Source organism: Sparus aurata, chromosome 13, assembly GCF_900880675.1.
Source record: "Sparus aurata chromosome 13, fSpaAur1.1, whole genome shotgun sequence".
Taxonomy (NCBI): Eukaryota; Metazoa; Chordata; class Actinopteri; order Spariformes; family Sparidae; genus Sparus; species Sparus aurata.
In genome coordinates this window covers 35,345,574-35,358,805 of record NC_044199.1, presented here as the reverse complement: position 1 = coordinate 35,358,805, position 13,232 = coordinate 35,345,574, and the positions used below count along the sequence as shown (strand labels likewise).

The following is a 13,232-nucleotide window of genomic DNA, read 5'->3' as shown; positions in this document are numbered from 1 at the left end:
CACACACACAGCGGAGGGTCAGTGGTTGATCCAACAGGACTTCACACTGACACAAACTATTTAAATACTGATAATGTGTGAATGATCATTTATACATTTGTTTATTTTCATATAATTTAATTCAAGCTGAAATATTAAAAATTGAACACATTTATCCAGAGATTGAAGAACTCAGATCTGTTACTGAAATAAAACTAATAATACCACGCAGTAGAAATACTCTGTTAAAAGTAAAAGTCCTGCATTTGAAATGTTACTTGAGTAAAGGTGAAAGTTCTCACCATGGAAACTTACATTTCGGAGCTTTAAGGTCCTGACAGACGTTTTATTTGCTTATATTTATTAATGTGCATTAATATATGACCATCATATTAAATGAATCAAATCAAAGTAACTGTAGCAGTTACATTACTGTAGCGAAGTAAAAATACAACATTCCCCTCAGACAAAGAAGTTTCACTTCATCAGTACCTGAAGGATGTGGGTCAGTCCCGCAGCAGCTGTGGTGACACAGCGTGACCAGCAGGAGGCAGCACAGATCCACCTGGAGGCAGGACAGGCCTCACTGATGATTACATCATCACTGAGCTCAGATATTAAAATAATGAATGTGGAATAACATCCCTGTGATGTCACCATGACATCATCTGTCCCTCAAGGTGCATCAAAGCAGCCTCAGTGTCTCTGAGCTGAGTGGAAACTGATAGATAGATAAAACTGAATAAAACTACAAAGTACCAGGAGCAACTACGATAGGATGCCACCAGCACAGCGCCATCTTGGGGATAGAAGTATGGGAAACCTCCCAGGAAACAACTGGAATATCACATTAAAATCCCTATGATGTCACTGTGATGTCACTGTGATGTCACCAAGTCCCTCCAGGTGCATTATAGCCGCCTCAGTGTCTCTGAGCTGAAGAGAAACTGAAAGCATGAAGCAGGTAAATCCCTGGAAATAAAGGGACAACCCCACTGAGGTGTGTGTGTAACATGATGCTGTGTGTGTGTGTGTGTGTGTGTGTGTGTGTGTGTGTGTGTGTGTGTGTGTGCGCCTCAACACATGACACCACTGATCAACATAATGGAGATGAGGGGAGCTGAATGTGAAAGCAGTCGTGCTGTAGTGAAGCAGACGCTCTGCAGGTGAGACAGCAGGTGAGATCACTTCTTCTTCTTCTTCTTCTTCTTCTTCTTCTTCTTCTTCTTCTTCTTCTTAATTTTACAGTCATGTGTATGTGTTTGATGTGCTGGAGGACTCTCAGGTACTTTTTCTTCACCTCAGGAGTTGATTATGTTGTTCTGTTGAATTATTCGACAGCTGCTCACTTCTCTCACCATCAGCTGATGACTTGATGTTTGTCTCAGTAGAAGGTCTATTGATTTGCTGTTTCTGGAGCTTTCAAATACATCACACTGTTTTTATCATCAGGAGAAGTTTGTCATTGAGTCAGATCTCTCTGTCTAGATTCACAGCCAGAAACAGCTCCGACTCAAAGTCCACAGATCTGCTGTTACAGGAGCTTTCTAGCACATTACACCGTCCTCATCATCTTCTTCCACTTCTCTGCGGGATTGTTTTCATCACCATGATCTCATGAATTACAGTACCCGTATAGAGCACTCACAGGAGGACATTCTTCTGCTCACCTTGTTCTTTTAGCTTCAGTCCTTGAAGTTTATTAGTTGACAGTGTTTCTGTCAGAGACGTGAGTATTTGTACTTCACGTACTTTGACTGGTGTCACACAGTCAAAGGATCTAAAATGTGTCTTTCACCTGCAGTCATGAACACATTTGCACCATACCATCAACCTAAAAAAATGCATTATTACACTTTTACTAAAGAAGATGTGAACATAGATCTATACATTAATGCTGACTAACGAGAAAATCTGACGTGTTTCATCAGTAAAGAGGAAACAAATGACTCAATCAGATACGACGACATTTGTTAAGAAGATTTACCAAACTTATTGAAAAGTGATTTTTAGTTGATTAGTTTATTTTAGTTTATTAAAAATACAAAAAAAAAAAGAAAGAAAATGTCCATTTATGTGTCCATAATGTCCAACTGATGACATCATCAGGAAACAAAACATTTTACTTTATTCATTTAAAAAAAACTAAAGGTCAACAATAGTCTCTAGATGACATCCTGCCAAAATAAAACCTGTTTTTTTCAGATGAACATCAGTCTGAGGCTCGGTGCCTTGCTCAACAGTCAGAGGAGAAAGTCTGACTCATTCAGACGGGCGTACAGTCACTTCCATGTGTGTGTGCGTGTGTGTGTGTGCGTGTGTGTGCGTGCTTGTGCGTATGTGTGTGTGTGTGTGTGTGTGTGTGTGTATAGTTTGTTTACAGCGTGGTGGACCAGAGAGAAGTCACATGGTCAATCACACTCACTCCCACAGACCTGAAGGGGATGTGTGATGTTTCAACACTCCCACACATGCTCTGATAACTGATATTTATCTGCTGATGATCAATGATCAATAATCAATACATGCTGCTGTTTGGAGCATGGACACAGTCTGACTTTGTTTCCATGATAAACACATTCATCTCTGAGTTCACTCTGACCTCTGTGGTCAAACATTAAAATAGCCTGAATTCCAAATGAAGTTCGGTGCGTGAGAACATGAGAGTGTGTGGAGAGAAGGTCCATGTTGAGGAGTAATGGAGGGTCTTTGTCTCCACCTCTGGACTTCCCCACGCCCTTATAAGGCATTTCCCAGAGCGCGGTGGGAGGGGTCAGCAGGATGTTCTCACAGGATGTGATGGCTGGACTCAGATGTGGAGGGAACACAGCTGAGAGCAGAGCAGGACTGTTTGTTCAGTTACTGCATCGATATCTGAGAGAGAGCGTGTGTGAGAGAGAGTGTGTGTTAGTGTGTTTGTGAGAGAGAGTTTGTGTTAGATAGTGTGTGTGTGTGTGTGAGTGTGTGTGTGTGTGTGTGTGTGTGTGTGTGTGAAAGAGAGAGTGTGTGTCAAGTCAACATGGTGAGGAGGAACGACCAACAGTAATCATCAGATCACACTCAGGTAAACAGCATGTTAGATTAATGGACTGTAGGAGTGTGTGTGTGTGTGTGTGTGTGTGTGTGTGTGTGTGCGTGCGTGCGTGCGTGCGTGCGTGCGTGTGTGAGTGAGTGTGCACTTACTCTGATCTTGTACTCAAGTAAAAGTATCAGTACATTGTAAAAAAAAAAAAAAAAGGTAACCCTAACTTAATTTTACTGACATTAATGACTTATTTCATTTGTAATCTGCTAAAATAAAAAAGCAGAATGATGTGCAGCGTCTAGTTTGTCTGCCGCCAGCAGCAGCTTACACAGATTTACCTCCAGCGTGTGGACTGGAGTACTGGTATTAACTACTCAATATGGTTCTGTTAGTGAAGTAAAAGTAACAATACTGCAGTGTATTAATACTTTGATACAAGTCCTCCATCTGAAGGGCTTCTGGTGTAAAAGTACAAAGATACCAGCAGCAAATACTCAAGTACTCAGTATGTAAAGAGTTACATGATGGAGCTTTAAGAACTGATAAATATCATATATTTATTAAATCTGATGCAAACAAAATCATCCTGTTTATTATTATGTCTGAGTTACTGTCAGGTTCAACGAGATAAAAGAAGTAAAATATGATACTTGAGACTCTGTGGGACCTTTAAGTGTTTCATATATTGAACCACACTAACTGTAGTAAATATATCAGTGCAATAAATCCAGAAGTATAAAGAAAAAAAAAAAAGCGTAATTTGCCGATATTTAGTGCATTTATTTGTTATTTTCCAAAGATTTCTAACATTTGAAGACTCATCTGAGTCCAGTTATTTTTGGGTTGATGAACTTATTTAAAGATTTTTAACTTTCTGATTACTTTTAATTTTCTGCTGTTTATTTCCTGTATTTTAACTTTGTACGTTTTACAGCGCACAACAGTGTAAAAATACTTCTCTAATCAAAGTAAAAGTACACAAGTCAAGTTTTCTATTACAGTTTGCAGAGAGGGTTTTTCAATAAGACCAAATCAAACCTGAGTATTTTTGTGTTACAGTACTTTTACTTCAGTAAAGGATCTAAATACTTTTTTCACTACCAATTTCTGCCAGTGTATAAGTACTCAAAGTCAATCTGTAGTAAAAGTAAACATATTATTATTTTGTTTATTATTATTATTATTTACCTTATTACTACACATATATATTACTTTGGTAAAAGTGAAAGTCACCCATATGAATAGTACTAGAGTAAAAAACTTAAGTATCTGATGTTAAATGTAGTTAAATATCAAAGTATCTGTAAAGCAACTGATCAATATTACTTCCATGTTTGTATAAACTGTAGGGATGTCCCGATCCGATCCGAGTGCTTTAATATTTAGTATCTGCTGATACAGAGTCCTGATCTCATACTCAGCCCTAACTCATATTGTCCTGGATAATACAGCTGCAGTTAGAAACAAAGTACCTGCATCCAAGCTGTTCTTAACAGGTTTTTTTTATGTTGTTGAAACAAAGTATTTACTTTCATACGGCTCTTTCTTATTCTACATGTGCTGTTCCATCATTGTCCTCCACCTTCCTGGTGTTGGCAGGTGAGTGTGTGACGCTGCACTGTGACAGCAGACCCTCGTTACAGCAGCTGAAGTGTGTGAGACGCAGCCCACGCTTGGTGCCTCCATATCATCCACTGCTTTTACATATTCCTTACGCTGTCACGTAAAATGACGTGGACGCGTTGCTTGTCTATTTTGCAGTGTTCAGCATCTCCTCGATTGTCTGTTTTACATGCTCTGCTGTATGAGACCCACCAAACTAGTGCACATACGGCACGCTGTAACTCGAGAGTGGAGTCAATGTGATGTAATGCAGAGATGGTAGGACATACCGGGGATTCAAGAATGCCAGGTGACGAAGAAAACCTTGATTCTTTACCACGGAGATGAGCTGATTATCCAGAGAGATCAAATCAGTTACCTCTCTCACGCTGTAATATTTTTGGCCATATTGCTGTCTCGAGGATATTTCTCTTTCCTTTTGAAAGCATCCGCGAGAGTTTGTTGCTTCGGTGTCTTCGCCTGTACGGAAGAGGATTAGGGCCACATGTTAATTTTTATTTTTTAGTTCTGACTTTAATCTCAGAATTCTGACTTTTTTCTCAGAATTCTGACTTTAATCTCAGAATTCTGACTTTAAAGTCAGAACTAAAAAAAAAAATCACATGTGGCCCTAATCCTCTTCCGTATCGCCTGTGTTGCTTGAGTGAACTCGTTGTTTAAGCGTTTGAGCGTTTGTTTTTTATATGCCGTGTCAAATGTGTAGTATTAACTGCAGCTCTTTAGTTTCCCCTCATGAAATGGTCATACTGCAGATGTTACATGTCCCCTTTGGACTGCTTTCGCTTTCTAATTTAAGTTATTTCCACACTGCAGATTTGCAGAGTAACATTACGCACGCATCTGAGTTCTGCCACAAATTGTGCTCTGACGTAAAAAAAGAAATCGGGCTTGGGTCTACGTTCAAAATTGCCGATCCTGATCAGTGGAAAAATGCCCATATCAGCCCCAATCCTGATCCTGAAGATCAGATCGGGATATTCCTAATAAAGTTTATACTGTGAGTCAGCTGATCATCACAATCCATTTAAAAAATGATGCACATGTTATCTGTAAAGTAACTAGTAACTAAATTTATCAGATAAATGTAGTGGAGTACAAAGTAAAATATTTGCGTCTAAAATGTAGTGAAGTAGAAGTACACAGTGGTATCACATGCAAATACTGCAGTGAGTGACTCCATTCCAAACACCAACTGTAGCTGCTGTTAGCTTGTTAGCTCAGTTAGCTGTGAGGTTAGCAGTCAGGACCAGGAGCTCAGAGCATCAGGGGAGTGTTTGTTGACACGTTTAGCACAGGGTCTTTAGCTGAGACTAGCTGGTTAGCATCCTGCAACAGTCACAGCAGTTACAACATTAATAACAGGTACAATAGCTAAGACAGTAACAACAGTTACAGCAGTCACAACATTAGCAACAGTCACAACATTAACAACTGTTACAACAGTTAACAACAGTCACAACAGTTACAACAATAACAACAGTCACAACAGTTACACTAGTCACAACAGTTACGACAGTCACAACATTAACAACAGTCACAACAGTTACAACAGTAACAACATCAACGACAGTAACAGCAGTCACACCAGTAAAAACATTAACAACATGAACAACAGTCACAACATTAACAACAGTCACATCAGTCACAACATTAACAACAGTAACAACAGTCACAACAGTTACACCAGTCATAAAAGTAACAACATTAACAACAGTTACAATGGTCACAACAGTCATAAAAGTAACAACATTAACAACAGTCACGTCAGTCACAACATTAACAACAGTAACAACAGTCACAACAGTCACAGCAGTCATAAAAGTAACAACAATTACAACATTAACAACAGTCACAACATTAACAACAGGCACAACATTAACAACAGTCACAACAGTTACAACAGTCACAACATTAACAACAGTCACAACAGTAACAACAATTACATTAGTCATAACATTAACAACAGTCACAACAGTCACAACACTCACAACAGTCACAACTGTCACAACTGTAACAACAGTCACAACAGTTACAACCGTTACAACAGTAACAGCAGTCACAACTGTAACAACAGTCACAACAGTAACAACAGTCACAACATTAACAACAGTCACAACAGTCACAACAGTTACACCAGTCACAACAGTAGCAACAGTCACAACATTAACAACAGTAACAACAGTCACAACATTAACAACAGTCACAACAGTCACAACAGTTACACCAGTCACAACAGTAACAACAGTCACAACATTAACAACAGTTACACCAGTCACAACTGTAACAACAGTCACAACAGTCACAACTGTAACAACAGTCACAACAGTAACAACAGTCACAACATTAACAACAGTCACAACAGTCACAACAGTTACACCAGTCACAACAGTAACAACAGTCACAACATTAACAACAGTAACAACAGTCACAACATTAACAACAGTCACAACAGTCACAACAGTTACACCAGTCACAACAGTAACAACAGTCACAACATTAACAACAGTTACACCAGTCACAACTGTAACAACAGTCACAACAGTCACAACTGTAACAACAGTCACAACAGTTACAACCGTTACAACAGTAACAGCAGTCACAACTGTAACAACAGTCACAACATTAACAACAGTCACAACAGTCACAACAGTTACACCAGTCACAACAGTTACAACCGTTACAACAGTAACAGCAGTCACAACTGTAACAACAGTCACAACATTAACAACAGTCACAACATTAACAACAGTAACAACAGTCACAACCGTTACAACAGTAACAGCAGTCACAACTGTAACAACAGTAACAGCAGTCACAACTGTAACAACAGTAACAACAGTAACAACAGTCACAACTGTAACAACAGTCACAACAGTTACAACCGTTACATCAGTAACAGCAGTCACAACTGTAACAACAGTCACAACATTAACAACAGTCACAACAGTCACAACAGTTACACCAGTCACAACAGTAACAACAGTCACAACTGTAACAACAGTCACAACATTAACAACATTGACAACAGTAACAACATTAACAACAGTCACAACAGTCACAACTGTTACAACATTAACAACATTAACAACAGTAACAACAATAATAACAGTCACAACAGTCACAACATTAACAACAGTTACGGCAGTCACAACATTAACAACATTAACAACATTAACAACAATCACAACAGTCACAACAGTAACAACAGTCACAACAGGTCGACTCAAACCCGACTGTGTTTCTGTTTCAGATAACTTTCTGTGTCCGTGTTGTCATAGTGGGTACTTCCCAGCGTCTCTGATAATCACTCCCACATTGTCGACCTGCGGGCTGCATGTTGTTGTTGTTTTGTTCGTTGGAACTAATCAGGAAACACATTTGCAAGTTTCTGTATAAAAGCGAGGCCCAGACCCTGATGAGTCACACTGTGAACAATAAGTGCTGCTCTGTTTGACAACAACCTGCAGCACAGATCAGGTTCAGTCTGCTGACTCATCCTGTCACTGTACAACAGAAAGCCCCACATGTCGTCTGTTGCCAGGTTGCTCACTTCCCTCTTCCTTCACCTCCAGCAGCTCCCTGCCTCCATCTGACCTCCACCTCCTCTGTGTCTGACAGACCAACATGGCCGGTCTTCAGCCACTCTTCCTGCTGACCGTCAGCTGCTGCCTGGCATCGTCTGCAAGACCTCAACACCACTTCCCGCCATGCACGGTGGTGAGTATAAGCTGTGTGTTTCCTGCCTCACTACAGTATTACTGTGACTAACTGCAATGTAAACCACATACACAAATCACATGTTCAACACACAAGGAATGTAAGCAGTCTATATTAAATCAGTGATAACAGCAGGAGTCAGAGAGTCCGGCTCATAAGTTTACTGATGTTAACTCCTGACCACAGATCTGAGTTGGTCTGCCCGTCGCTCGTCTGCTACAATAAATCACAGTGTTTGTTTGTGTAAGAGAGGAATGCCTCGTTCAGGATCCCACAAATATGCAGAGTAGCTCAGTGTGCTCGGCCTCAGACAGAGATGGAGACAGTTTTATGAGCTGTTTTTGGAGGGGGGGGGGGTCTCTGGACATCTGGTCTCAATTATAAACTCACTTAATAACTGAAATACTTGAATCTATTGAGGGAGAAGAGAAGAGCTGTAACTGTTATAAAGGTGTGTTTTCTTTACAATACCTCGGTCTGAGTAGAGTCGGCTACCTCTGAGTTAATGTAAACAGAACTACATGTTGCATCATGAGACCAGCTCGGTCTTCAACCCTCAGAGGACTCAGCTGCTGTCTGCAGCCGCTGTCGATACTCTGACACATGAATCCACTTAAATCCAGGTGCTGGGTTGTGTCACGGTCAGGGGGGCTGGCAGCACGCCGAAATCATCAGACCTGTGTTTGTCTCTATTCTCAGGTCCAGATGGACGTGTTCTGCAGCGGTCTGAGCCTCAAGAGCGTCCCAGCCAAACTTCCTCATGCCGTGCACATGTTGGACCTCTCTCGTAACCAGGTGCAGAATCTGAGTCAGGAGACTCTGGCGCACCACACCGGCTTTCACCATCTGAAGCTCCACTCCAACAAGATTCACTTCATCCAGCCGGGCCTCTTCAAAGACATGCCAGATCTGAAGGTCCTGGATCTGTCCAGGAATCATCTGAATGTGGTCGCTCTGTCCAAAATCAACATTGGGCCTCTTACCGCTGTACACTCACTTGATCTTTCAAACAACGGGCTGTACACAGGAATGTCTGACTACTTCCTGTCTGACTCGCCAGTGCTGGAGAATCTCTCTCTGAACAGCAACAGCATCACCAAAATATCCCAGAACACGTTCAGCGGCTCCTCATCGTTGACCAAGATCAGCCTCCACAACAATGTCATACTGGAGATCGAGGACGGAGCGTTTGACTCATTAAATCATCTCTCTGAACTCGATCTGTCCAAGAACTCAATCACCTGCATCACAGACTTCAACCTGTCCAACCTAACGGTTCTGAACCTGAGTAAGAACAGCGTGGAATTCTTCCAGAGCAGCAAATCTGAAAGCCACTACAAACTTAAGTCTTTAGATCTGAGTGAAAACAAAATGTCCTACTTTCCTCTTCTCCTCGAAAAGAATGAGCTTCAGTATCTGGACATTTCACGAAACAGACTCCAGAGCATCAACGTCACAGGAAATCCTGAATATAGCTATATTTTCCCTAAACTGAGACACCTGGACATGAGCTACAACCAGCTCAGGAGCATACCAGAGTCTTTCTTCAAATGCATTAGATCACTGGAGGTCCTGAATGTGAGCAACAACTGTCTCAGCTCGTTTTCTGCCACAGGTTGTCTTCGGGTGGTGAAGATCATTGATCTGAGCTTCAACTCTCTGCAGAGTCTCATGTTCAAAGAAAACACTCTGGAGACACTGGAGGAACTCTTCTTACAGGGAAACAACCTCGCCACCCTCCACCACCAGGTGTTTCAAAGACTGCCGAGAATCAGACACCTGCAGCTGCAGCAGAACAACCTGGAGATCTGTTCATCAGACCAGATCCACCAGGATCCTGCAGAGTGTGTCTGCTTCACTTCAGTACGGAACCTGCAGTTCCTGAACCTGTCTGAGAACAACCTGAGGACTCTGCCTGCCAATGCCTTCACCAATACCTCACTGAAGGTTCTGGACCTGTCCCTGAACCCAGGTCTAGACATGGACCAGCATTCCCTGTCTGGTCTGGAGCACTCTCTGGTTCACCTGTTGCTGAGGGAGAATAACATCTCCAATCTGAACACAGATCTGTCCTCCCTGACAAGTCTCAGACACATCGACCTGTCCACCAACCAGCTGACCACCCTGCCTGTATGGAACAGGGAGTCCTCCATCGAGTCCCTGAACCTGCAGAACAACAACCTGGTGACCCTGGAGTCCAGCACTGTGCTGGTTCTGGAACGCTCCCTGAAGACCCTCTATATGGGCTCCAACCCTCTGAGCTGCTGCAGTAACCTGGACTTCCTGCACATGGTGCAGCACTCGGCGGTGGTGGTCCCAGACATTGAGACCGTCACCTGCATCCACGACGAGTACTCTGAGCCAGTCAACATCGAGAAGGTGACGCAGAAGATGTGTCACCGAGCCAGCATCCAGAATTACATCGTTGCTGTCATCCTGACAGCATTACTGCTGATGGTCGTCCTCGCACTGCTGGTTAAATGTTGTCACACCAGGAAACACAAACACAGCCGGAGCTTCAGTGCTTGATGTGGATCAACAGAGAACATGAAGGAACACGAAGGAACGTGAAGGAAGACGGTCAGTGGTTTAACCAGAGACACAAAACATGAATGTAGGCTGTAAAGTTTTCTGAAGGGGGACGGTCTGTGATACTTCAGGGACACATACAGATCTGCTCAGTGATGGGCTGAGACACCTGTCCATCAGTCACCTGTCCATCAGTCACCTGTCCATCAGACACCTGTCCATCAGTCACCTGTCCATCAGTCACCTGTCCATCAGAGAACTGTCCAAAAATCAGAACTTATGGTGGAAAATATTTTTTCTTCTTGTACTTTAAATGAGAAGTTTGACTTTTATAATGAACTTCTTGGTTTCAGCATCTAGTGGTCATTGTAGGAATTGTGGCTCTACAGCAGGGCTGTTTCCTGTTTGGTGTTAGCATTAGCTACATGCTAACCATCAGTTTATAGAATGTAAATGGAAAAATACACACAAAACACTTCAGCACTGTTTGACTATCTACAATATACACTTATTTTCTTATTCGCTGAACGATGAAAATCGTTTTGACTATGCAAGCATCTGCTACCTAGCTTAGCTTAGCATTAGGACTGAAAACAGGAGGAAACAGCTTATCTCCAGCCAAAGGTGAAATAATCTGCGTTCGGGGCGCCATTTAGCTCAGTTGGTAGGCACGCGTCCCATGTGCCGAGGCTCTGCAGCAGACCCGGCTGGTCCCTTTGCTGCGTGTCATTCCCCCTCTCTCTCCCCCTGTTTCCTGTCATATCTTCAGCTGTACTGTCAATAAAGCCATAAAAGGCCCAAAAAATACTTAAAAAATAAAAAATAAATAATCTGCGGTCTGCACCTCTAAATCTCACTAGGATGTTATATCTTTAATTTGTGTGTTTTTCTGATAGAAATGAGCTAATTAGTGAGTTTGGCAGATTTCCTAAGATAGCTAAGCTAGCAGTTTCCTCTGAGCCTTTAAAGACAGTTTGACATCATGGTCAAACTGTGTAGCAACACGTGATGAACGCTCAGATCCACAAAGACTTGGTGGAGATCAGTAGATAAATGTTTTTAAGCATCACAAAGCCCATGATATCTGATATTTGATTCATTTGGTCAGATAAAATTTTGAGAGTCTAGAAGTGCTGCACCATTTAATCATTTTATTCATGTTAGCAAAGAGCTAAACAGGAAGTTAGATGCTCATCCAGTGCTGAGCTCAACTGGTCGAACAGAACATCTGGGTCATTTTACACCCAGCAAGTCACACCTTTCCTTGAGAAGCTTGCAACCGGGCTCCTCCTCCGACGAGATACCCAGTTCTTATTAAATGTCCATGGTTTCCTCCTGTTTCCAGTCTTTATGCTAAACTAAGCCAAGTTAAGAAATTATCATTGTTCTAATATGTCAGGTTTAAATGAAGGGTTACAACAGTGAGACATTTGAGACTTGCTGACTGTGATGTGACGTTCAGTGTCAAACAATCTCAGAGGGGAATTTTCCTTTAAGCTAAAAATAAAACAGAAACACTACAGAAGGAAACACAAAGCTGTTCAGAGTCACATGACTTGTTCTTATGAAGCCGTCTATTACTTTTCATGTAGTTTGCACTTTAATGTCTGTGTGTGTGTGACTGTCTTTGTTAACACTAAGATATAAACAAACTTTGATTATGAGGTCAGACAGTTTAAACAAGTCGTCTCTGTACGGATCAACAGGCCTGTGTGGATATAGAATATATATTGATCTTAGTGATGAAGTTAAACTGAACACTGAAATAAAAACTGATACTCTGAAGTATTTTTATAAATGAAGACATGAAGTCAGCGCTGTCATGTAGTGAGCTACACTGAGATCCACAGTTTCAAATGTGTTTATTATCATTATTATTGTTTTTGTTGTTGTTATTATTCTGATAAGTAAAGTTGATTATTGAGTGTATTTTTCTCGTCCTGTCATGTTTTTATATTAAATGTAAGACGTATTTTGTACTAAATGACTTTTCTTCACTTCAACACTGTGTGACATTTCATTTGTGTAAAAACATAAAATATTATGAACACAAGAAGTTTTAACTTCATTATTTTTACTGAGACCTGAAAATAATATTTTTAACTCTATATAATGTTCGTTTTTTTGAATGGAGTTCAGCAGGTTTTCAAAGTGAGACACTGATTATTGAGACGTTTTATTGGCTGAACTTTGTTACAGCGTGAGATGAGACCGATAGCTACATCCAGCAGCCAGTTAGCGTAGCTTAGCACAAAGACTAGAAACGGGGAAACTGGAGGTTTCTGGACAGAAGCAGGCTAACAGTTTCCCTCTGATTCCAGTCTTTATGCTAAGCTAAGCTAACTGCTTCATATACAGT

General features: G+C 41.3%; 1 protein-coding gene across 3 annotated transcripts; it reads left to right on the top strand.

Moving 5' to 3' along the window:
• The first annotated feature begins 2,368 nt into the window (after window positions 1-2,368).
• lrrc32 (leucine rich repeat containing 32) lies at window positions 2,369-12,876 on the top strand. Of its 3 annotated transcripts, none has more exons than XM_030437373.1 (3): window positions 2,369-3,043; window positions 8,246-8,344; window positions 9,044-12,876. In XM_030437373.1, exons 2-3 carry the CDS (start codon window positions 8,252-8,254, stop codon window positions 10,871-10,873), a joined length of 1,923 nt encoding a protein of 640 aa, XP_030293233.1. In that variant the 5' UTR covers window positions 2,369-3,043; window positions 8,246-8,251; the 3' UTR covers window positions 10,874-12,876. The 3 variants fall into 3 exon arrangements, with proteins under 3 accessions (XP_030293233.1, XP_030293232.1, XP_030293231.1); XM_030437372.1 differs by having other exon boundaries at window positions 2,371-3,043; window positions 8,203-8,344; XM_030437371.1 differs by having other exon boundaries at window positions 2,371-3,043; window positions 8,200-8,344.
• Window positions 12,877-13,232: the final 356 nt, after the last annotated feature.